We start from the raw sequence: 27,259 nt of genomic DNA, 5'->3' as shown, positions 1-27,259 counted from the left end.
CCGATAGGAAAATTCAGTATAAATAGCATGTCACTTCTCAAGTTGATTTTATCTGTTCAATGTGTTTTGAATCCATATCTCAACAGGATTTTTTAATGGTACTTGATAAGGTTCTCCTTTACTCTCTAGGGAGAGCAAAGGGCAAGGAAGAGTCAAGACACTCATGAAGAGGCAGAGCCAGGCCAGCGTCAGGGTTACTTAGTACTTACTGTAATGCTCTGGTAAATAAGACTAGGGGTGTTGGTGCTGAAATAGACAAAGAGACAAAGCACAACAGAGATGTAGAAAAAGACCCAAGCATACATGAAAACAAAGTTTTTGGTTTTAGGAAAATTAGTTATTCATATGAGAAAAAAAAATGAAAACAGATCCTTCCTACTGTACACAAAATCGATCCCAGATTAAATGTGAAAGATAAAGCTTTTAAACTTCACAAAATATAGAGAATATTTTTATAACCTTGGGTTAAGACATTCACACACCCCCCAAACAGAAAAGAAAACTGACAGTCTATCTCATTGAAATTAATAACATTTATTCATCAAAAGATACCATAAAAATAGTGAAGAAACAGATTAAAATGCATGTAACTGACAAAGAATTAATATCCAGGAAAAGCAAAGTACTCCTGTAGATCAACCAGAAAGGCCAAAACCCACTAGAAAGATATCCAAAAGACATGAATAGCTGTTTACATAAGAGGTCACACAAATGGCCAATAAGTGTGAAAAGATGCCTAACATCACTGGGAAACTGACAAAGGGAAATGAATACTATAATGAATTGCCATTTCACACTGACGAGATTGAAAAAATTTTAAAATCTGACGATTACAAGTGTCAGTGAGGATGTGAAATAGCAGGAACTCTCATTTACTCTTGGTGGAAGCGTATGTTGGTAGAACCATTTTGGAGAACAGTTTGGTTCCAAAATACATAGTAAAGGTGAAGATGAGCACACCGTAATCCTTAACTTTTACACTCCTTAGTATATCCTAGACCTAATGAAATTCTCACAAATGTGTACCAGCAGAATTGTTTGTAACAGAAAAGAAAATGTGGGAAAACCCAGGTGTCCATTATCAGTGGAGTGAATAAGTATTACAATATATTCATACAGTGGGATACCATACCGCAATGAAATGAATGATTTAAAGCTGCAGGCATCAGTATGGAAGAATATACAAAACAAATTAAAGTTTGTGCAGTATGATGTTTATGTAAACTTTAACGACAAGTAAAACGAGTCAGTGCATTGTGTAGGGATAGATACATGGTAAAGCAATGGAATGAGTAAAACAATTTGAACAATGGTTAACTGCTTAGAAGGGAGCATGGTGCAATCAGGCACACATGATAAGCTTCAAAGGTATTTGTCGTGCTCTTTTTCTTAAGTTGGTGGTTATTACCTAGGTTTTCATTTTTATTAACAATGTTGAAAATGTATATATGTTATATATACTCTTGCGTATATGTATTTAGAATAAATGCATTTCTCTTTTTTCACAGTATAGCCTGTGTACTGCTGCTGGTCCCTGTGGTGCTTTCCTAGTTCTGTAACTTGTTGTTAGTGACATCCGTCGATTCCAACTCCTAGTGACCCTGTGGACAGCAGAGTGGAACCTTCTTGGTCTTTCTGTGCCATCCTCTCACCTCCAGAGCTATATCAGACAGTGCTCCACTGCTGTTCGTATGATTTTCATGGCCAGTTTTTTTGGAAGTAGGTGGCTGCATCCTTCTTCCTAGTTTGGCTTAGTCTGGAAGCTCCACTGAAACCTGTCCACCATGGGTGACCCTGCTGGTATATGAAATACTGGTGATATAGCTTTCAGCACCAAAGCAACCTGCAGCTGCCACAGTATGACAATCGATAGGCAGTGGTGTGGTTCCCTGATTGGGAAATAAACCTGGGCTATGGGGATGAGAGCACTAAATCTTAACTGCTGGACAGCCAGGGCTGTCTAGGTCTATAAGTAAATGAGAAAAATAAGTACACTATTATGAGTTTTTCATTAAGTGAAATTCCTTGAATGTAAAGGACTGTCCTTTATGATGAGATTGTAGTCTTCCCTGTTATATGATATTTAATGTCCCTTTATGAATTGATGGAGATTGTGAATTATAGATTTAAAAATGTATATTATGTCTTATCAAGATAAAAAGCCTGATAGCAGTGCCACAATTTTGGAGGGAAATCTTAGTGATTCACAAAATTCGAAATCTAGGAACCATAGGTATATGTCATTTACCTGTGTGAGGAGATTGTGGGCATAGGGTAAAGATAAGGAAATCCTTGTATTTTTGATGGAGTAATGGACTGTGAAGTTAGTTGGATATGTGATTACAACTGTGGAACCAAAATAACTTCTTTAGGATCTTGTTAGGCTCATCATTAGGAAATTTCTGGAGTGTGGCAGCATGTAATTTAATTTATGCCCAACTCCAAAGGTCCTAAAGTTGAATGGAGTCTCTGGTGGATAATAAGGAGATGTAAGCATTGGCGTCAATATGTGAACATCACCTGGGCGAGGGAATGGAGAGATCAGTGTCCATGCTTGCCATCTTAGAACAAGCAACATTGTCCTATTACTTGGTTCCCATGCTTGGAGAGAAGGGCTGCAAGAGTAGTTACTTGGAGAACACTAAGAGACTTAAATGGGTACCGTGGGGAATGAGATCTTCTTTGTCTGTTATGTTTTGAGAACTTAGTTATATAGGAAGAAAGAGTAATAGCTTTTTTCTAACATGATACTTGCGCAGCTTTCTAGTGGAAGAATCCTTGAAACATAGATGTTTTTTGTTTTCAGTTGAGTCCCTGATTTACAAACTGTTCTTATATGTGAAAGATGACCTGGTTGAGTGGCCTGTGTCCCATAGGCCCCCCTTTCTTCTGCACTATCATTGAGATGTGCACCATTTTTTCCCTTCCTACCACAGATCCTATTGTTCCCTGGGAGTATCTTTTTTATCCCTGGTCTTTGAGTCTCACCTTGCCACAAAACTGCTTGATGCTGGCATCTTTGTTGGCAGGTTTAGGGAAAGGAGAGTGAGCACAAGGGGGAAAGTAAACACTGCTCCCATGGCTGGATTCTGATCTTGGCTCTATTGCTCATTTAGTGTGTGACCTTGAGCATATGTCTCTAAGAGCCTGCTCACCTTATTGATAAAACCAGCATCCTACTGCTTTTATATATCATATTGTTGTTATTTGAGTCTATTGAGAATATGTATGAAAACATTTTTGATGGCATATTAATTACTGTATAATTATGAGGTAATAGTATGATGGTTACACTGATAGATACTATATTAGTTTAATACATTTTCAGTTAAATAGATTTTTATGAACAGTCTTATAAACCTAAGCATCTCATGTAACGTTTACTTTGTGGGAATAGACTGAGTTTCAATCAACTTTTAATAAATGTGTATTCACATACACATATTGAAAGCTCAGTAAGAGCAGAAACTAGGGATTATTATGTTCATAGCTCTCTTGTGCTTAACATAGTTCCCAATATGTGGTGGGTGCTCACTAAATTTTTGTTGAATGAGTGATTATATTATATATATAATTATAAAGAACTTTTCATTCAAAGTACTATCTTACAGTTATTGCAGTGAGTATGGATATATAGACAAGAATGCTATCCAGTCTAAAGTTGTCTTAAGCTGTCCTTTTAATTTTGCATGTGCATTTGCGTAAGCTTTTATGTTGAGAACATATTTAATGCTGAGAAGCTTCAGACTTATTTTTGGGGAAATGTAGGATACAAGGTGTTTGATCATCTTGAGATTTTACTAGTTATAGCTAAGAAACTGCTTTGCTTATTGGAGGACAGAAATTGATGGAGAGCTTTATTGTGTTTTCTATTTTAAAGCAAAGGTCATTATCACCATCTCAATTTATTTGTTCCGTGAAAGGTTATTAATAGACTTGTTTGCTAAGCCTGAGCTGCTCCGATGTGTGAACTGTCTTCTTCTTTGAATTGCATGCTCTGTGAGGGACCTTACTGCTGAAATTGTGTAGTACCCCTTTCAGAGGTTTAGTTCATTTTGCAGGGTAGTGGTTCTCTTCGTGTTTGGATATAGTGCTTTCTTAAATTCATGTAGATTGATTTTTGTTTCAGTATTTTGATCTTTTTCCAACTCTTCTTGATGCTTTAAGCCTTTAAAAATCTCTTAAAGCCTAGGTTTGTTTTCTTGGGATTGAAGGTAAAGTATATAGCTCTTAAAATACTTTCATCCTAATTTAAAGCAATGTATTTTATCATGAGTGTGCCTATGGAACTTTATAGAATTTAAATGGATCTTCCAACTACCAAATTAGATTATTTAAAAATATCAGCTGTCTTTGCCATTTATCTGTTTTTTAAATAAAGACCATCAGGAATTGGTCCAGGGAACTCGTTCAAGTTCTGATACCACAGTGAGGTGCCTCCTGCAGTCCTCATCTCTGGCTCTGTAGAAAGAGAAACTAAGACTGGGCATTTTCTTTGGACATATAGCAGGAACATCTAGAGAATCTTTTTAGTATGGCCTTTTGTGGTTTTTCCCTCTGCTCAAATGTCTGCTATTTTAGTAAAGAAAGAGCCACAATATATGTAGTTGGTCTCTTCAGTGGCAAGGTGGTAATAAAATATTATAATGAGTTCTTTTTAATAATAGAGAATTTCAAAAGAAATAATATTGTTTGTTTACGTCAGTGTTTTCCAATTTTGACCATGACCCATGTAAGAAATACATTTAACGTCACTACCCAAAACATAATGTGTATAGTTTACCCAAAACATGATGTATATAGCTAGTTATATAAAAAACCTAAAACAAATGATTCATGAAACAGCTTACCTTTTAATCTCAGAGTATGATGCACTCTAATATTTCCTATCCTGGCCTGTTGTGTTTGATTTTAAACAATGCTATTTGTCACCCACCAAGTTGATTTTTCAACTTAGCAATGAGTGGTGACTTGAATTTTGAAAAGCATTTTAAAATAAATATGTTTATCCATAGGTCAAAATCTATTTCTAGTGTAAATGTCTCACATGACTTTCAAAACTATTTTGATGATCTTGCAACATTCTTTTCTCTAATTTTTACTTGTTTTCATATACAGATAATATAGTGTAAACTGGGAAAAATGTTAGATTAAATTGTTAACCCGGATAAGTTTTAAGAGTGTTGAGCTTTGCTGTAAACTTGACAGTAGTTGAATCCTGCCAGCGTGACACAGTAAAGAGAATGCAAGAGGTAAATCCAGCTTGAGCATAGTTTGATCCTTAGTCTGACTTTAAAGTTAATACAAAATCTGTAGTGAGTATAAGTAATTCTGAAATTAAATTGAAATCACAAGAGATATATAAAAATGTTTTAAAAATAAGTCTTTGGTTCTTGGGGGTTACAAATCTAGGGTTTGGTTTTAAATTAACAGTTGCCTTTAAAAATTTGGGTTTTTTTAAGTGTTTTTTTTCATTATTGAAGAAGGGAGTATTTGTGATTACCTTACGAAGTTAATGTCCAGCAGTTTGTTATATCCTATCATAAGATCATTATAGTATAATTGTTTTCTTTGGATTAGATTATAGACTCGAAAAATGTAAGTTATTATTACTACCTTACATTTACAAAACACTTTATATTGATCAAAACATATGTACATATGTATGCAGTCATGCATTGCTTAATGATGAGGATACATTCTGAGAAATGTGAAGTTAAGTGATTTTGTCGTTGTGCAAACATCACAGAGTATACTTACACAAACTTAGATGATATGACCTACTACACCCCTAGGCTCTATGGTGCTAATCTTTGGAAATCACTCTCATATATGCCGTCCATCGTTGACTGAATCTTCGTTATGCAGTGCATGACTGTATTTATATTTATCCTTGCAATTGTATGATGTGTAGGCAAGGCAAGTGGTAGATAATAATTGAACCAAATATAGGATCCAGAAATATTAGCTCCTAGTGTTGTTTCCACTGGTTCTAATTGAAGTAATGCTTTTTTAGTTTACCAAGTATTTTCATCAAGTATTTTGAGTTTACCAAGTATTTTAAAATCTTTAACAAGGCTAATGGAAGCTTTGTGAAGTTTGTGTAAATACGGCTACTGCATTTATTTCACCACCATTCAGATGAGGTGGGAAAGATGGAGTTCTTATTTAAATTTCCAGATGATTAGGCCCCAGTGATCACATCTTAGGGGAGAAAGGGTATAGATAACCGATTTGAGTTAGGATTACTCAAGTGAATGCAAAGAAAGGATAAAATGGTAACAGGTGGCTAATAGGGAGGGGAAAATAAATCCTGCTAATTATATCACTTTATTTAGTAATATTTTGTTATTCTTATCTGCCTTGCTTCTCTGAACTACTGAATTACAAACCTGGACAAAATAACAGCCTACATTTGTGGAGTGTTTTCCATATACCAAGCAACAGTCTAAGAACTTTGAAAAAAAATTTATGTGTATATGTATAATGAAATGGTTATGCATATATTTTATAGAATAACCGTAAAACCAATACTTATGTACCTAGCACCCCACGTTTAGGAGAGATCATTGCCAGTACTTTAGAAGTCTTTGGTCTCTCCCAATCCCAGTCTCTTCCCCATTTTGCCCTCTGCATGCCCCAGGTAACCACTATCCTTACCTTTGTGTGAATTTTTTTTTTCCTTCCCAAAGCCCCCCAGTACATAGTTGTATATTCTAGTTGTGAGTGCCTCTGGTTGTGCTATGTGGGATGCCGCCTCAGCATGGCCTGACAAGTGGTGTCATGTCCGTGCCCAGGATCCAAACCAGCAAAATCCCGGGCCACCGAAGTGGAGCGCGTGAACTTAACCACTCAGCCATGGGACTGGCCCCTGTATGAATTTTCATGCTTTTTTAATCCTCAAATAATGTTACCTTTACCTGTGCATGTCTACACAATTTGGAGTTTACTTTGAAAGACTGACTAGTAAGCACAAGCTCATTTTGGGAAGGAAGGGGCAATCTTGCCACTATTTGACAGAGCTTCCCAGGAAAAGATAAACTGAACAAGGTGTCTGGGCTATAGGTTGGCTTTGATTTCTTTGAGAGTTTAACAAGAGCCTTTGCTATGGAAAACATTGGGCGGGATCATTACTGAGTCCTGGGAAATATCGGGTCCCTCATAGCTTGCAGTTTAGGTCTTACACACTTGTCAGTATATATGGTCAAGAAAGGCGAGAAGGTAGAAAATAGAACACTTAAACACGCGTTGTAGAAGACAGTGACAAGAGAATGAGCAGGCAGGCTGCAGACTGGGAGAAAATATTTGCAAAAGAAACATCTGTTAAAGGACTGTTGTCCAAAATATACAAAGAATTCTTAAAATCAACAATAAGAAAACAAACAACTCACTTCAAAAATGAGTGAAAGACCTTAACAGACACCTCACTAAAGAAGATATATAGATGACAAATAAGCGTATGAAAAGATGCTCTAGGCGTATGTCATCAGGGAAATGCAAATTAAAACAACAATGAAATACTGCTACATACCTATTAGAATAGCCAAAATCCAAAATACTGACAACACCAGTGTAGAGCATAGGAACTCTCGTTCATTGTGGGTGGGAAGGCACAATGGTACAGCCACTTTAGAAGACAGTTTGCTGGTTTCTTACAAAACTAAACCATACTCTTATCATACAATCCAGCAGTCATGCTCCTTGATATTTACCCAAAGCAGCTGAAAACATAGGTCCACACAAAAACCTGCACTAAGATGTTTGTAGCAACTTTATTTTGTAATTGCCAAAACTTGGAAGCAACCAAGATGTCCTTCAGTATGTGAATGGATAAATAAACTGTGATACATCCAGACAATGCAATATTATTCAGGGCTAAAAAGAAATGAGATATCATGCCACGAATAGACATGGAGGAACCTTAAATGCATATTACTAAGTGAAAGAAGCCAACCTGAAAAGGCTTCACACTGTGTGATTCCATCTACGTGACGTTATGGTAAAGGCAAAGCTATGGAGACAGTAAAAAGATCAGTGGTTGCCAGAAGTTGTAGCCAAGTAGGAGGGATGAATAGGAGGAGCACAGAAGATTTTTAGGGCACTGAAAATACTCGGTATGATACTGTAATGATAGATACATGTCATTATACATTTGTCCAAACCTGTAGAATGTACAACAGCAAAAGTGGACCCTAAGATAATCTTTGGACTTTGGGTGATTATGATGTCTCAGTGTGGGTTCATCAGTTGTAACAAGTGTACTCCTCTGGTGGTGGAAATTGATGAGGCAGGCCATGCATATGTGAGGCAGGGGGTATATGGGAAATAGCTTCCTCTCAATTTTGCTGTGAACTTAAAATTCCTTTAAAAAATAGAGTCTTTAAAAAAAAAAAAGAACACGTCAGTGTATTAGAAGTATCCTCAGCTTATCCAAACATAATGGCCTGTGGAAAAGAAAAGAAACTTCATCAGCATACGGTCGAGACAAACCAAGGTCAGAAAAGAATTTGGGCAAAGCTCACCCAAACAGCTTGTCCTAGGATTAAAAAGAGATGGTACAGTGGTAGGGGACTTTTTGGTGATGACAGCTCTTTTATATTGAATGTCCTGTGTCCTGTATTCCATGCATTCTTAATTTGCTGTCACTTTTTGGTAGAGTGTGTATTCTAGTACAGCGTTTCTTAGCTAGGGTTCTGTGAGGGAGTAAGGCCTATAGAAAATAATTTAAGTGACTATTTCCTCAGTTCTCCCAAGGATATGGTCATGGTTAGAGCCATTATAGATGCATGGGAGAAAAAGTTAATTCGTTTTGAAGAGTGGATATTTTAGTACATTAGACCTAATTCTATTGTAGAACCCCAGGTGAGAATGGCTACTCTAACAAACTCTTTAAAAACATGTGTGGAAAGTACATTTTTGAGACCTTGTATGTCAAAAAATATTTTTATTTTACCCTAAGATATAGTTAATCCTTTGGCTGGGTATGGAATTCCAAGTTGGATGTCTTTTTCCTTCCAATTTTGAAGGCATTGCTTATATTTTTGTGCTGATTCCAGTATTATTATTGATGTCAGTAGCTTATCTGATTCCTGATCTAAAGGAACTTGAGGTTGTGAGTTATCTGCAAAGGGATTCTTTGGTATAAAGAGGTTTGGTTCTCAGTTTTTAGCACTGCGGGTTTGTGGTTTGGCTCTCTTGGACCTGCAAGACAGTGACTACTTATTTCATGCTTTCCAGTATCAAATTTATGTTGCTGGGTGTACTTCCAGATTGGAAATAAGAACTGTGATCAGAAAAATCAATCTAGGGTAGATAAAGAGGGTGATTGACTGGAGCTTTTTAACTTCAATTAAGGTAGATTAAGGTAAATGGATTTGAATATAACTAGGAAAGAATTCTTTGGAATTTTAAAGATTAGGTATAGAGAGACAACATAGTGTATTATTTTGGCTGTAGGTACTTTCCTGTTAGATATAATGATGTGGGATCATACCAGTCACTTAGTTTTAACCTAGTAAAGAGAGATATTTCTATTTGTCACTGTGATGATAAACTTGCGTTTTTTTTTAATTGGAGAGTTTTAAGTGGGACATACTTACTGGTAGATTATGTATTTTGCAAAGTATAAATGTAATGAAGAGGAACTGTAGCAACTCATATCTGTTTCAGAGAACACATATTGGAGCATACAGCATTAATGATGATGTCTTTCTAATCTTCTCTGGGTTGGTTTGAACTAACACTGTCTTAATGACTCATATATCCCTGCTAGAGGTAAAACTTACATGTTTATTCTTTGCTTTAACTGTTGGAATCCATCAAAATTGTACGTGAAAGAATATCTTTCCTCATGAAATCTTAATCATGCCTGAGGCAAGCAGTAGATTAGATATACATCTGGAAGCTTCAGAAAAGATAAACAATGTTATATTTATATCCACTTTTGCAGTAAGCAAAAACTGGAAAGGAAAGAATCGGGAAAGTGGTGGATACTACAAAAACACAGTGGGTATGGGAAAAGAAGAGAAACTGTTTTTATTACTTCATCCTAGATCTCTAAGTATTGATCTTGCTTTGTTTTCCTAAGGCAGCAATTCAGTGCAGGGCATTAATGGTTTAATAAAAAGGTAAAACATTAGTGGAATAGCCTTTCTTGTTTATCAGTTCTTTTTTAAAAAACCCAGCAGCATGGCTTAAGTGCCTTTTCTGTCAGTCTCTTTCTTTATCTGTTTATTGCTGATTTGACAGTCTCTGGTCCTTCTCCTTTGCTGTTAAATGTGTGTGTCCTTTGTTTTTGCTGGTGGGTTTTGCTACATTTGGATGTGAGGGAAAAGCCTGTCATTGCCTTACTGGTCTAATTAGCCTTCTGGGTGAGCATATACATTAAATAGGCCTTCTAAGCCATGAAAGAAGAGAGCTCACAACAACGTAGATTTTCTTCCTGTGCTGCGGTCTCGCCTGTTTTATTTCCTCCACGAATTGATGGCCGAAAGCTTGTCCGGAACGCTTCGTTTGGAGGATACAATGAACTTTCTCCTTCGTTGCCAGGTTTGCTTGTTTAATCTTGCATTCTTTTCTTAATTTCTTGCCGACTTTCCATAGAAACAAACCAGACGTTTTAACATCTTAAAACTGCTTTCATTTAAACAAAGCAATTTTATAGTGAAAGGTTAGGTTTTAGTAACTGCTGTTATATGGCTTGGTTTTTCCATATTTTCTCGTACAGTCTCTTAAGCTCAAACTCGAGAACTAATGATTCAGTAAAGTATGAATCTTGTATGCTTATAGCATGGATTTTTGCTTTAATTATAGAAATAAATAGTTATTATGACCCTTTGATAAAATTAAAACCTTTTCTGGACTTGAGATAAATGTAAAATTCTATAAATAAACAAATTGCTCTGAGATTTTTGCAAATGAAACCCAGATATTTGATGTGGATATTTGTTTGGCTATTTTCTGCAGAATGGTAACTATAATAAAATTGATGTTTAGTTTAAGCTTTAATAGCTCATGTCCTGACTAAAGTGAAGAGTTCTGCCCAAGTATAATTTTGGAAATGCCTTACTTGTTGTTAGATGTGTTTGTGTATGATTAGTTTTTGTGATATGTATTTTTAGGGTAATATGTATTAAATGAAATTAGGCATTTGACAGTCATGAGTTAAACATTAAATAGTTGGTCAATGAGATGAAGGTATAAGTTGTTCATTTATTGATATTTATTGTAGCAAATATTTGGGTATATATTTTAAAAATATGAACAGTCTTCTTTGTTTTCTTTTCAAAATTTTAAACTGCTACATAATTATATCTACTTTTTAAAGGTTATATTATTTTTAAAAATAAAAATATTCTTTGAATACTCATGGCAAAGAAATATTGACTGAAACTCATGCTTGCTTTAACCATTTTATGACACTTATATTTTGTTAAATTTCAATTGTATTTTCTGTTTTCACACTAACCTTTATTCTTGATTTTTGTGAATATTCATGTTGATAGATGGTATATGAATTCTTTTGAGATAGTGAAACACCTTATAGAAGGTATTACCTGGGCAATTAATTTATTATAAGTTCACTAATTTCATTTTCTTTTCTAACAGTGTTTCCAAAAAGAATTGGAAACCACAGTCCTGAGCTGTTGCCTGAGTAGCATAGCTTTGCACAGCATTCCTGACCTGCATTTAGTCTTCCCAGTGTAACGTGGTTACTGTCATGCTTCTGACGTTCTCAGAATGGTGCAGATTTTAGTGTTTGTCTTTGTCCAGAAGGGGCTTTGAAAATACAACATACTGGAATTTTGTAATGTTGTTAAATACTCTCTTTGCTTTGGCAATCTGACTTAGTTCCATTTCTCTGTTTCTCTCTGTCTCTTTGTTTTTTTTTAAGCCAGAAGCTTTCTGGCACGTGTTTGCTGACCTTCATGCCATGAGTCTACTTAATATTAAAGAATAATCATGTGACCCTAATGACCAATAGAAAACTTCATTTTCCGAAAGTTTGGTGTTTACTTAATGAGGCAATTGAAGGCAGAATTGTCAGTTTATCTTGTCAAAGCTTATATTGAAGGTCATCCTGGATTGATCTGTTTGGATGGAAAAGTAAACGGTTGGCTTTGTTTACTAGTTCCTGAAACAGAGAAAGTCGTATTCATTGGGTTGCTTCCGTGTTCCCCTCAATACGACCAACAGTGTGTTGCAATCAGCCATGTTAAAAAGCTCTTTAAAATATGTGTTATTTTATCAGCTAAGAAATAGAATGGTATTAGATACTTCAGAGAAGTGGCTATTTATTTATTAAGTTAAAAGTAAAATTATGGTTTCTTCTGAGACATTTCTTTGTACTGAAAAAAAATTTTTAGATGCGTTTTTATTTGACATCATTAGAGGAGGAAAAGTTCTAAATTAGTGATATTTAAAGATAACTTTGTCTTACTTCTTTGAGCACTTTTTTCATTTTAGTTTTCTTGAAGAAAATCTCTCTCTTTTTTTGTTGTTTTGGTCACTTCTACCTTAAGAAATATATTGATGTTTTGAGATATAATATAAAAATGGTACCCATTGCCCATGTACTCATAGTGACACTATAGTGCAAATTTTTTTTTTCAGTTCGTGTCTCTTTGTCTCTTTCCTTAATCTCAAGTATCACTTCTAGGTATATTCATTGGACCAGTCTCTAGAGCAGTACCTAAAAATCGGAGTAACTAAACTTTGAGCAAAGATATCGTTTATAGACAAACTGTGAGCTTTAGTGCACAGATAGATTTCTTTTTAGAGTGTGTGTGTGTGTGTGTGTATATATATATATATATTTGTTTTTTCAGGAAGATTAGCCCTGAGCTAACATCCACCACCAATCCTCCTCTTTTTGGTAAGGAAGACCGGTCCTGAGCTAACATCTGTGCCCATCTTTCTCTACTTAATATGTGGGACACTTGCCACAGCATGGCTTGATAAGTCGTGCATAGATCTGTGCCCGGGATCCAAATGAGCGAACCTCAGGCCACTGAAGTGGAGCACACAAACTTAACTGCTATGCCACTGGGCCAGCCCCTCTTTTTAGTATATTTTGACTTCTCAGAGGTTTTTTTTCCTGTGCAGTTTCTTGATTCGTGGCTGTATTTGGTATAGTTAATTTTAATATAGCAATTCTATATTTTGCAAATACCTATTAACTCTACATTTGTAGATACCTATATCTAATCTCATTTCATGAGACTGAAGCAGCATAAAGCTTACTTTATTATATCTAAACATTAATGAACCAAATTTGTTACTGAAGTATATAAAAAGGTTATACCTTATCAATGATGATAGCACTTGTATCCTGTTAACAAATTAGAAGTTAAGGACAGAGTGCTAATTTATTTAGGAATAATATTCCATTGGATTAGTAGGAGAAAATAAACTCTATGTACTACTGCTTTATTGGAAAATATCTTTATCACCACAGATTTAAGGAAGACTTTCTTAAGACCAAAAAGCACTAACACTTAAAGAACAAGGTTGCTGAATTGACTACATTAATATTAAGAGCTGTTCATCAAAATAAACCATGCAGAAAATAAAAAGACAAGCCACAGAATGGGGAGGTATTTGTAACGAATATAGCTGGCAAAGGACCAGTACCTGGAGTACATCAAGAATTTGTGTATATATGTCAGTAAGAAAAAGATAGACAATGAGTTGGGTTTTTTTAGTGAGGAAGCTTTGCCCTGAGCTAACATCTGTTGCCAGTCCTCCTCTTTTTGCTTGAGGAAGATCCGAACCTGTGAACCCCGGGTGCCAAAGCGGAGTACACAAACTGCCACCTGACTGGCCCCAACAATGAGTTTTTAAAAAATGCACAAAGGGGAGCTGGCCCCATGGCCGAGTGGTTAAGTTCGCATGCTCTGTTGCAGGAGGCCCAGTGTTTCATTGGTTCGAATCCTGGGCGCGGACATGGCACTGCTCATCAAGCCACGCTGAGGCAGCGTCCCACATGCCACAACTAGAAGGACCCACAACGAAGAATATACAACTATGTACCGGGGGGGCTTTGGGGAGAAAAAGGAAAAAAATAAAATCTTTAAAAAAAAAATGCACAAAGGATCTGAAGAGGTTCTTCAAGAAGAGAAAACTAAAATGACTAGGTAACATATGAGAAAATGTTCAACGTCATTAGTCTTCAGGGACATGCAAACTAAAACCTCGTTAATATACCATTGATATACCCAACAGATTGACAAAAATATTAAAAATTTGTCAATATTGATGTTACTGTAAATATAGAGAAAGGAGAACTCTTACCTGCTGTTAGTGGAAAAATAAACAAATTGATAAATAATTTGGTATTCTTTTTTCTTTGTGTACACCTTATTATATTTCAAATTCTGTGTAGATTACATCATGTTCATCACCCAAAAACTACAATTTGATATTCTTAAAGTTGAAGACACACATACACTGTAACCCAGGAATTCTACTTCTAGGTTTAAACCCTAGAAGAAACTCACGGATATATATGTCCACCAGGATACATTTCCAAGAATATTTGTAGCAGCATTGTTCACAAGAGGGACAAACTAGGAGCAACTCAAATGTCTATCAACAATATATGGATAAATAGTGATATAGTCATGCAGTGGGATGCTAATAGGCAGTGAAAACAAATGAAATACCCACTGTCACACACTGGTAAATAATGACTGCAAAAGTCAAGATAATTACTTTTGAGTAGAAGAAAAGTAGGTAGTGGTCAAGAGTGGCACTGGGGGAGATATTATGAGATGCTGACAATTCTCTATTTCTTGATTTGGGTGGTAGTTTTGCAAATAGTCACTGTATACATTAAATTACACATGTTTTATGCAATTTTCCGAAGGTGTTCTGTGTTTCACTATTTAAAAAACCATCACAAGTAAAAGTGGAGTCCATTTCTATTAATTTTTGGATCAAGTTTATCAAATTTTTATATTTGAAAGGATAAATAAGCATAAGACCCTCCCTTTCAGGAACTCACAGTGAAGTATGGAACATGAACATGAAAACAAATAATTGAAGTATATTGTGATAAATATGGTAGTACAAATGTGTATGAAGTACTTTGTGTCTCAGAGCAGGGGACAGGTAACTGTGCCTACACAGTCAAAGCAAGGCCTCCTAGAACAGGTGGCTTTGCGTCTTGAGAGGCACCCTGGCATTTTAGAAACGGCACGAATTTTAAAGTTGGACCCAAGTTTGAATCAGCTCTGATACTGTCACTTATTGACATGAGTCAAGTCACTTAATTTCTGTTAGCCTCAGTTTTTTAAATTATATAAAATATAATTAATATTTGGGAGTTTTTGTGGTGGTGTTTTAGAGATTAGAAAGTAACGCATCTAGCATAGTGTCTTACAATCACAAGTGTTCCTACAAATGGTTTCTTTATTGTTTTCATTAATATTATTATGTTAGTTATCATTATAATTGTCATCATTGTTGATGAATGGATCAGAATTAGCCAGGTGCAGAATAAGTTAAAGGAATATAGATTAAGTGAGAAAGGATGTCGAAGGAGGAGAGATCTAGTAAACTGGAAGAATAGGGGCTGGCCTAGTGGCGCAGCCGTTAAGTTCGCACGTTCCGCTTCTCGGCGGCCCAGGGTTCGCCGGTTCAGATCCCGGGTGCGGGCATGGCACCGTTTGGCACGCCATGCTGTGGTAGGCGTCCCACATATAAAGTGGAGGAAGATGGGCACGAATGTTAGCTCAGGGCGAGACTTCCTCAGCAAAAAGAGGAGGACTTCCTCAAAAAAAAAGAAAACAAAACTAGAAGAATAAGGAAGGATATCTGAGTTTTTATTTATTTATTTTATTGAGGCATAATTTACATATACTTAAGTGCACAGCTTTTTCACTTCTTAGTTATGTATAGGCACGTGTAACTACTTCCCAGATCCCCAGACTTCCTCCTGTCCCTCCCAGTCAATTCCTCCTACAACAGAGGTAAACCACCATTCCAACTTCTAACACCATAGACTAGATTTGCCAGTTCCTAAACTTTATATAAATGGAATCCTACAGTATGTATGTTTTTTTTGATGGGGAAAGGTGGCTGCTTTCACTCAATATTATGTTTGTTGTTTTGTGTAGTAGTAATTGGTTTTTTTCCATTGCTGTGTAAATTCCATTGTGTAAATATACTATAATATATTCATTTATTCTACTATTAATAGCCATTTGAGTTGGCTCCAGATTTGGGCTATTTAAATAAAGCTGCTTGAACATTTTTGTGCCTGTCATTGATGAACACACATGCTCATTTCTGTTGGGTTTATCTCGGAGCAGAATTGCCGTGTGTTAGCATATGCATGCGTTCAGCTTTAGTGGATACAATCAAATAGTTTTCCAAAGCGGTTATGCCCCTTTAGACTCCCACCAGTAGCAAACAGAGTTCCAGTTGCTCCGCCTTCTCACCTGTACTTGGATGGTATTGACCTTTTAATTTTAGCTATTTTGATGAGGACATAAGTTTCTATATCATTGTGGTAGTGGGGAGGATAGTAGGAAGAGAATTGACTACCTAAAATCACTAGCAAGCAAACTTGGTGAGAAGTCATGATCTGAAACTTTTCTGCATTATTGATAATGGTCAATAATATGTTATAGGCTTCAGGATTTTGACTATAAATATCACTAAACTTTTTTAAATAAAAATAATTTTAAAGTAATTTTGAATCCCCATACTTGGTGGAAAATACATAAATGCCTAAGAAGTATTTTGGCAGAGCCTCTTTGGCTTCTACTAAATATACTTTTGTCACTGACTTTTTAAGATAAAGATTATTTTGCACGTTTTTAGGAAACTAGCTTTATCCAGTCTAAAGACAGAGTCCCTAGTGTGACGCTTTTTGCTTCGCTTACCTTGGAATTGCCCTTGAAAACTTAGTGTACAGTATGGCAATATTTTCTTTTTAAGGGTTTTGAACCTGTTTCTATCTTCTTTGCATTTTTTTTATGCTGATCGTCTACTTATTTGCCCTTAGTTAAAGCGCAAAAGTAGTTGACCAGACTTAGCATTTTGCTTTATCCCTCTATACTTTTTAAAAATATTTATTTGTTTATTTTTGTGAAGAAGATGGCCCTGAGCTAACATCTGTGCCAATCTTCCTCTATTTTGTATGTGGGATGCTGCCACATCATGGCTTCATGTGTGGTGTGTACATCTATGCCTGGGATCTGAACCAGTGAACCCCGGGCCACCAAAGCTGAGCACACGAACTTAACCACTACACCACCGGGCCCCCAATTTATTATTTGTTTTATTGAGGTAACATTGGTTTATAACATTACATAAATTTCAAGTACGCATCATCATATTTTGATTTCTCTGTAGATTACGTGATATTCACCACCCAAAGACTAATTACCATCCATCACCATACACATGGACCTCTTCACCCCTTTTGCCCTCCTCCCTCCCCGCTTCCCTGCTGGTAACCACCAGTTCAATCTCTGTCTCTATGTGTTTGTTGTTGTTGCTATCTTCTGTTTATGAATGAGATTGTACAATATTTCACTTTGTCCCTCTGGCTTATTTCGCTTAGTGTAATACCCTTAAGTTCTGACCATGTTGTTGCAAATGGCAAGATTTCATTTTTTTTTATGGCTGAGTAGTATTCCATTGTGTAGATATACCACATCTTTTTTATCCATTTATCTCTTGATGGGCACCCAGTTTGCTTCCAACTCTTGGCTATTGTGAATAATGCCACGATGAATGTAAGGGTGCATATATGTTTATGCATTAGTGTTTTCATGTTCTTTGGATAAATACCCAGCAGTTATCCCTCTGTACTTTTACATAACTTGAAAGTCATCAGATCAGCTTTTAAAATAATTTGATTTTCAAATTAGAGGTATAGAGAATCTTTTAGAATGGGATTCATATATTGGGTTTGACAGATAATATAGAATTGTGGTTTATGAATGTCCTTTTACAACATTTGAAACTTTTTACAAGACATATTTGTATGTTGAAGAGAGAGTCTGTTTGGGTTTTTAACTTCTACTTTTGTTTTAATTTACTGTTCTGTTTTAAAAATAATATGTGAATGAGGCTACAATGAAGTGGGTATTTTTCCTGATCTTGTAAATAGATAGGTCTAGATTCAGCTGAAACTAAGACCTCACTAGAGAAATTGAAGTGAAAATCTGTATTTACAGGACTAAAAGAAAACTTTTTTTCATTTACAGTATATATTTTTAGAAAATCTTTTCTTCCATATGTATTTAGAACTTTCAAGTAATTTGTTAGTTCATTAGTATTAAGAATTACTTGCTACAAAATTTTTATTACTCTGAATAAATATCTTAGAATTTTTAAACTGAATTATGTAACTTTGGTTTCTTTTACACTAAAGTTTCAAATTCCAGTAAGTTTTCATTTAAAATTCCATGCTGCATTTATGAAACAGTTTTTTTCGCTAGTATTGGGTTTGAGTGATCCTTCTCCTTACCAGAAAAAGAAAAAAAGATTCCTTCTTCATACTACATAAAAATTTCAGTAAAATGTCTGGATTATGAAAATGGAGTAGATTTGTTTTTAGCTGATATGAAACCAAATACAGAATAGATGGTATCGTTGATATGCTAGAAATGATTTTTAAATGCTTCAGGCACTGGTGCTACTGATGATTTTTTGTGTTGCTTTATGAATAATAGTTTATGTATTTTTGGTATAGGCTTTTATTGGACTCAGAACAAGTAACTATAGGGAAGAGTTAATATTACTTGCCCTCAAAAGTTGAAAGAACTTCATTGAACTGAGTACAGGCACACCTTGGAGATATTGTGGGTTTGGTTCCAGACCACAATAGAACGAATATCTCAATGAAGTTCGTCACATGAATTTTTTGGTTTCCCAGTACATATAAAAGCTATGTTTACACTATATTGTAGTCTATTAAGTGTTTATTAGCATTATGTCTAAAAAAGTATGCATAGCAAAAGAAACTTTATTTATAAAAAATGCTAACCATCATCTGAGCGTCCAGTGAGTCATAATCTTTTACTGGTGGAGGGTCTACATCTAGAGTTACTTCTCCCACTGAAATCTTGAACCCCTCAAAGTCATCCACGAGGGTTGGAATCAACTTCTTCCAAACTCCTGTTGATGTTGATGTTTTGACCTCTTCGCATGAAGCACAAATGTTCTTAATCACATCTAGAATAGTGAATCCTTTCCAGAAGGTTTTCAATTGACTTTGCCCAGATCCATCAGAGGAATCACCATCTATGAGAGCTACAGTCTTATGAAATGTATTTTTTAAATAATAAGTCTTGAAAGTCGAAATTATTCCTTGATCCATAGGCTGCAGAATGGATGTTGTGTTTGCAGGCATGAAAACAACATTAATCTTGTACATCTCTGTCAGAGCTCTTGCGTGACCAGGTACATTGTCCATGAGCAGTCATATTTTGAAAGCAATCCTTTTTTCTGAGCAGTAGGTCTCAACAGTGGCCTTAAACTATTCAGTAAGCCATGTTGTAAACAGATGTGCTGTCAGCCAGGCTTTGTTGTTCCATTTATGGAGCACAGGAACAGTAGATTTAGCATAATTCTTAAGGGCCCTAGGGTTTTCAGAATTATAAGTGAGCATTGGCTTCAGCTTAAAGTCATCAGCTGCCTTAACCCTTAACAAGATTGTCAGCCTGTCCTTTGAAGCTTTGAAGCCAGCCACTGACTTTTCCTCTCAAGCTATGAAAGTCCTAGATGGCATCTTCTTCCAATAAAAGGCTGTTTCGTCTATATTGAAAATCTGCTGTTTAATGCAGCCACCTTCATTAATTATCTTAGCTAAATCTTCTGGGTAATTCGATGCAACTTCTACATCAGCACTTGCTGCTTTGCTTTGCACTTTTATGTTATGGAGACAGCTTTTTTTCTTAAATTTCATGACCCAACCTCTGCTCGCTTCAATGTTTTCTTCTGCAGCTTCCTCACCTCTCTCGGCCTCCATAGAATTGAAGAGAGTTGGGGCCTTGCTCTGGATTAGGCTTTGGCTTCAGGGAATGTTGTGGCTGGTTTGATCTTCTATCCAGACCATTAAAACTTTCTCCGTATCAGCAATAAGGCTGTTTCACTTTCTTATTGTTCATGTGTTCACTGGAGTAGCCCTTTTCATTTCCTTCAAGAACTTTTCCTTTGCATTCACAACTTGCTAACTGTTTGGCGCAAGAGGCCTAGCTCTCAGTCTGTCTTGGTTTTCAACATGCCTTCCTCACTAAGTTTAATCGTTTCTAGCTTTTGATTTAAAGTGAGAGACGTGTGACTCTTCCCTTCACTTGGACACTTCAAGGTCATTGTAGGGTTATTAAATGGCATGATTTCAATGTTGCTGTGTCTCAGGGAGTAAGGAGGCCTGAGGAGGAGAGAGATGGGGGGATGGCCAGTCATTGGAGCAGTCAGAACACACACAATGTTTATTGATTAGGTTTGCTATTATATATGGGCATAGCTCATGGCGCCCGAAAACAGTTATGATAGTAACATCAAAGAGCACTGACCACAGGTCACCATAAGAAATGTAATAATAATGAAAAAGTCTGAAATATTGCTAGAATTACCAAAATGTAACACAGAGATACAAAGTAAGCAAATGCTGTTGTAAAAATGGCACTGATAGACTTGCGTGACACAGGGTCGCCACAAACCTTCAATTTTTAAAAAAATGCAGTATCTGCAAAGTGCAGTAAAGTGAAGCACGTGCAATAAAGTGAGGTGTGTCTGGGTTTTTTTACTGCTCCTTTTATGCCTGCCACATGAATCTCAGGATTAACATTTCTCTAATTGTACTCTAATAAGATTCGTTTGTTAATTGCTTTTGGCCGACTACATTAATGTGTTACATCATCACAGGGATGTGTGTATGTTTATCCCAGTGCACTCATGCATTTAGGGTTTATAGTTTTATAATTTATATAATAATAGTCAGTGACAATGATACCATTAAGGGAAAACATTCATTGAATATATACTATGTGCGAAATACTGTGCTAAGTTCTTTCAATGCATCCTCATTTAATTCTCACAATAAATATATAGATTTTTTTTTTAAGTCTGTCCCTCAATCCAGATTTACTTCCCTAGTCTTCCTTTTATCACCAGTTCTGGAATTTTTCCAGTTTGGCAAGAAGTGTGAAAAGCATGTTGAGTTGGTTCTGTCAGTTCAGATTCTTTGTTAGAGAAGAGCTGAAAAGAATAAAAGCTCCATGAAGCCTGAATTCATGCAGAGTGCTCTAGGAACACAGCAAGGAGCTGTTGAACTTGATGAGTTCAGGGAAAGACTTCATGGCCTCTATAAGCCTTAGTTTATTCTAAAGAATTATTATACAAGAGGTGACCACTTAGAAGTCTTTAAATGGTAATAGTTTAAAACTGTCTGTTCAGTCAGGCTTCTTGCACTGATGTACATCAAATATAATGTATATTTGAAGTTGAATGACTTAAATGCATTGCCTTTTAACAACTATATATGCTTTTTCAATGCCTGTTATGTGTTCAAAGTAATAATACTGTGATAATGACAATGTTTTTAAAGGTTTTGAAAGAACAAAGGAAGACATTTCTCAGAATAAAGATGAATCTTCACTTTCTATGTCAAAGAGCAAGGTAAGCATATTGTTGTCCCCAAATATATGATTATGATATTTTTCTAATATTAAGATGAGGGAACTGACACTGAAATCCTATCAGATTTTTATGGAATGTTTTTATTTTGGTGTATCTAAAGCTTGTGGTATGTGTGAAGAAAGGAAACTCCCACTGGAGCTGATTTAGGGGCTGTTGGTTACTTGGAAATACAGCCTGTTGGTTAGCAGTGTTCTCTCCCGAATGATATTGTTTCCAGTGTCTGCTACAGCATTACTTCTCAAACTTAAGTCTAAGGGTTCCATTCACAGAAATTCTCAGGGTTCATATTTTTTTAAGCAAAATTCTTACCTGTTTTGGGTTCATTCAAATCACAATCAAAACATGTACATTTTACTAGTTAGAGGCCAAAGATGTCTTGCAATAAGAGCCTGCAATTGAGAGACACTTTCTTAGAATGAGACATAGTTCTCTAAATTAGTAGTTCTCAAACTGAGATTCTTGTACATATTCTTAGGTCTGTTGAGAATTTTTCTTTAAGTACATATTCAAATTTGAGAAACACGGATGCATTGGTTTCCCTATGGGTTTGTAATTCACTAGAGTTTCTATAATTTGTCAAGGGATACGACTTTTGACTGTCATTTCTGGTCAGGTTTAGTAGCAGGAGAAGCTCTTATGTTTGTGGAATCAAACTTCAATGACTGTAGGAAAACCTGTTTCTTAAGCTAGTAAATTCTCTGCTATTCTCAGCGGTAGGCTTTGCTTTTAAAACCCTATATTTTTTGTCCCTATTCTTGGGGGTAATTGAGAAGATTCCATGATATGTTTTTATGTATAATTTTACACAAGTTTTATTTGCACTCTTCAGTATTCATTACATAAAGGTCCATTTATCATAAATGTAAAAGTACTTCGGATGGAAGTTAAATAGTACTTTGTATGTATATAACATACACATGAGAAATGCCTTGATCATTTTGTATGAGATGTATAATTAAAGAAAATTGAAGAGGAAATAATTTATTCGTGGGTCTGCCATGGCTAGAAATACAGTGAAATTTATAGAATTAAAAAACCTGTTTTCAAGCAGTTCATACCAGAATTGGTGAAAGTATGGTATAATAGTCAAAGCCTAACCACATAAACCCCAGTCCTACATACCACAGCCACCCATGCGTAGTCTCTAAATGGGGGGACCCGAAATGACACTTTACATACCTTAATGAAGCAGTGTGCATTAATGAGGAAAACAAACATAGGCTTCAGAGCTTCCCTTTGAGTACAAGAGCACCTAGTAAAAATGACTCCTTAAATTTAAATCGATTAAAATTAAATAAAATTAGAAATTCAGTTCCTCAGTTACACTAGCTACATCTCAAGTGCTCAGTAGACACTTATGGCTAGTGGCTACCATATTGGACAACTCAGATATAGAACATTTCTGTCATTCAGAAAGTTCTACTGTACAGTACTACTTTAGAGTCAAAAAAGTGACTTTGAATCTTGACCCTCGTACATTACCTATGACTTCTTAGATGCTAATTATGATGATATTAGTAGCTACTTTGTATTAAGAGCTTGATTTGTATCATTTTAACTCTCATAACAATACTAGAAGACAGGTATTATTGGCCCCATTTTATAAGTGAACAAACTGAAGCTAAGAAAAATAACTCTCCAAGGATCAAAGTGGTGAGCTGGAATTCAGAGGGGCTTCGCATTTTTTATATGTGCAAGGGAGATAAGATCTACCTCCCAGATTGTGATGCTGCAAGTGCCTGACAAAGGACCTGGTTAAGAATAGGTATTTAAGAATTCATTTTCTTCTTTTGAATAAAGAATTACAGTGAATGAGTGGGATTCTCAGCAAGGTAACTATTTGGTATAAGTTAAATTGTATTCGTCCTGTTATTTTCCAAGAGCTAAAACTTACTGATTTTATCTTAATTTAGATTTAATCTTGGTTTATTCTGTTATCTTAAGAGGTGCAGAGTCACTAATTTGTCCTTAAATATTTTAATATATAATCTACTTTGTTGTTTTTCAGACCCATCCTAAAATGTATGCATTTATCATTAAACCTCATTCTCATAGAATTCTGAAGATTTTATTCTTACCTAAGTAGCTTTGGGAAACAAAATTTTGTTATTTCTTCTATGATTGATCTGTATAACTGAAACCATCAAACAATTTTAACCATATACTTTTTTAACTTGATGCAAAAAGTATCAATACTGTCATCTTGGTCATAGGATTTGATTGAGGTTAAGTGTTATTTCTTAAAATACGTAATTGAGACCAGTAAGCACAATGGAATACACCCTCCTTACTGCTTCCCCCCCAATTTTTTAAATAAAGGCAGTTCTTGTTTCTCAGTCATCCTATAAATGAGCAAATTGGAAAAATCAGTTAATCAAATCATCCTATCTTCCTGTTAGCATTTTTTAATGAATTTTTAATTGTCCATCTCAACAAAAGGAATTGCCAGCATGAGTAATGTGTCTAGTGGGATAAAAGAAATCCTATGATAAGGATAAGGGGCTTCTGAATCCAGATCTCTTGACTTGATTCCAGCCATCAATCTGTTTGTCTGTAGGTTTGCTAAATCATTTATCACTCTCTGTAAAAAATATATTTACCTGGACATTTAAAAAACCTTTCCAAACCAAAATATCTGATACAGTCATAGTAACATCATTATTGTTGTATTCCTTATATCTGCAGTATTTTATTGTTTTCAAAGCAAGTCAGAAGTGTTCTCATACAATACTATTCCATTTATCTAAAGGTCAGATTTTTGACAGTGCTTGCAATCTAGATTATAGAACCTGAATCACAATATATACCAAGTATTGTGTTGAGCATATCATGCACTCTATGTCAGAACAACCCTGTGAGTTAGTAGGAATATCCTCATTTTACAGATGAGGAAACTAAGACTGAAAGAGATTGAACAACTTCCCAAAGTCACATAGCACATAAGGGGACAGCAGTTAAGTAGGGAAAAGGAAAAGAAGGAAAGAAAGAAAAAGAAGTAAAAATATAACTTGCTGAGCATTCTAAGGCCCTTTAACGAAGAGACGAGCGGTACTATACATTAAACCCTGTGCTTGTCATTAAGATAGTGGTCAGTAAGGTTATAAAAGGAGGAAAACTTAGTCTAGTAAAATATTTCCAACAAAAATAGTGTATGGTTTTTGGTATTTTAAAAAGTAACCTGTTGATTCAGAAAACTTAGAGAGGAATGTATTAAAGAGACTGTAGAACTTGGTCACTGGATCATTTTTTTGTCTGTTTTTCAGGACTAGCTACACTGTATGGCAGGGGTTCCTTGAAGTGCTCTAATATCAAGATGTGACACCCTTATGTACTAGAATCTTTTAGGAATCACACACCAGATCTTGTCAAGTTGGGGAAACAGATTTCCTGTTGTTTATGAAGATGTCTTAAGTTTGAGTGACTGAGATTCTATATGAACAGTTTTAAAGGGTGAGAAATCATATAGTGAGATGGCTCAGAGCATGAGACTGGGAATTAGGTAGATCAGGGTGCAAATCCCAGCTTATCTCCTTACTGGCTCTGTGACTTTGGGCAGTGATTTAATCTGTTGGTCTTAGTTTCCTTATTAGCAAAAGGAAGATACTATTACTATCTCATAGGGTTGCTTTGGGGATTGAATGAGGTAGTACACAGAAAGTGTTTAGCATAGTACTTAGTAAACAGCCACTAATTTTCGTTAGCTTTTAAGCTAATATTTTAGTATTCTTCATTTAATAGTATCTAAAGAGTACGGTATAATACACGTTTTCCTCTTAAGCTCTGGGAAATAGAAACCATCATATTCCTCTGACAGTAGCCATGCCGTCTTTGGGTTCCAGGGTCAAGGAGAAGACAGACACCTGTTTGGCTTGAGGAATTTTGTGAAACTGTTTCGGTATCACAAAGTATACTATTGTCATGGCAGTAAGCAATGTGATGTTTCAAGTCCAGTTCTCAAAGGAGTAACTTGAACAAAACTTCAGTTAGGTTGATCCCACCTTCTCCACTGAATGTAGTTTGCAGTTCCCTTCTGGTTCAGCCAGTTATTACCATCACTATGATAACCCATATTTTATACTAAGAGCAGAGGCATTTTTAGGAGAGATGAGAAAAATGAGCTGCAGATATTAGTTTCATTTTTGTTCTATTAATTCCTCAGATATTTATTGAGCCCTTCCTTTTCCCCAGGTGATAGCTGGGTATCATTGGTGAATAAACATGGTTCCTGCCCTCATGGGTCTTAAAATTGAGTGAGGGAGTTTATACCCAAAGCTTTTTATCCTTAATCACATCTAGTGATATTATGCAGATCTGGCCATTCAGCATTTGAAAGCCACCATTTGGATTAAGCCCCCATATACTTTCTTGGCACTAGGAGTAATGCTAAGAACTTAAGTACCTTCTCCCGTGTCTAACAATCGGCAAAATTGAAAATCATAGGACATTGAAGGAATGTTTAATTTCACTGTTCCAGGATTTATAGAAGCAGCTTTTAGTTGTATGCTCTTCTGCTCTGGTGAAAGAGTGTAGTGTCCTTAAAGGGGTGCCGAGTTAGGAGACCAAGGTTCAGATTCCTGCTATATCGTTGTTTGGAAAATCATCCTCCCCCAGCCTCCCTCTCAGGATTTGTAAAATGCAGGTAAAACCACTTGTTATGCCTGTTTTTCAAGGTTCTTATGAAGATCAAATGAAAATATGAGGTATAAGCAAAGTCCAGAAACACATTTAAGGCATTAATAATAATTTAGGGGCACTGGATAGGTAGGAAGTAGTAGGTACTAGGAATGTTAGTTTTTGAACACTGTACAAATTAGATGGTGTTTTAATACTATCTAATCTGAATACTATTTAATCTGAAGATGTGTATATTTCTTCCCTTGGAGAAGGAGTAGCAACAAGGCAGTGTATGCAGCAATTTATTAGAATGCACAGGGTTTGGTTTTTTTATTTAGACTATTTCACCTGTTGCAAAATAACGTTGCTTTGGATACTTTTCTCCTAAGCATAACTAAATAGTGGTATACGTTTCTTAGAAGTATCCTGGAAAATAGAATGCAAAAATTTACACATAATTTTATATAACCTCTCATTGTAGATTAATTTCTTAGTTTTTATTTTTGTTTTTGTGTGTTTACTGTGGATTTGTTTTTAAACCCAAATGCTGTACTTTAGGGAAAATCGGTATTTGAAAATTGGCATTTGCTTAAATTACAGCAATAAATGGGAAGAATGTCAGACACATAGCCTTAACATTGATCTGTATATGCCATATGTGTAGAATAAGTGAAGGTTTTAATTATTATTTCTCTTTTGTTCATTTTTATGTGCTTTCAGTCTGAATCTAAACTTTATAATGGCTCGGAGAAGGATAGTTCAACTTCCAGCAAGCTCACAAAAAAAGAATCTCTCAAGGTTAGTTTCCACATTTATTTCATAACTAACATTATGCTTTGCATATGTTTGTGAAAGTAGCCTAATAAAATAAATAAATACAGACAGTCCACAATTCACAATGGTTAGACTTAGGATTTTTTGACTTTACGATGGTGCAAAAGCAATACATGTTCACTGGAAACCATACTTTGAGTTTTGATCTTTC

General features: G+C 35.6%; 1 protein-coding gene across 11 annotated transcripts in view; it reads left to right on the top strand.

The window, feature by feature from the left end:
- The window catches only part of OSBPL8 (oxysterol binding protein like 8), a 196,329-nt gene that overhangs the window by 114,789 nt on the left and 54,281 nt on the right, over positions 1-27,259 (top strand). For 10 of the 11 annotated variants that reach the window (XM_070254190.1, XM_070254193.1, XM_070254195.1 and 7 more), the window contains 2 exons: positions 21,569-21,639; positions 26,995-27,072. In XM_070254190.1, coding sequence (XP_070110291.1) covers positions 21,569-21,639; positions 26,995-27,072 — 149 coding nt within the window. Of the gene's footprint in view, positions 1-10,065; positions 10,549-21,568; positions 21,640-26,994; positions 27,073-27,259 lie in introns of those variants that run through there. The other variant, XM_023631862.2, reaches the window with a different exon arrangement.

This window comes from Equus caballus, chromosome 28 (genome assembly GCF_041296265.1).
Source record: "Equus caballus isolate H_3958 breed thoroughbred chromosome 28, TB-T2T, whole genome shotgun sequence".
Lineage (NCBI taxonomy): Eukaryota > Metazoa > Chordata > Mammalia > Perissodactyla > Equidae > Equus > Equus caballus.
The sequence above is the reverse complement of the archived record's forward strand: the minus strand, read 5'-3'. Positions and strand labels throughout refer to the sequence as shown.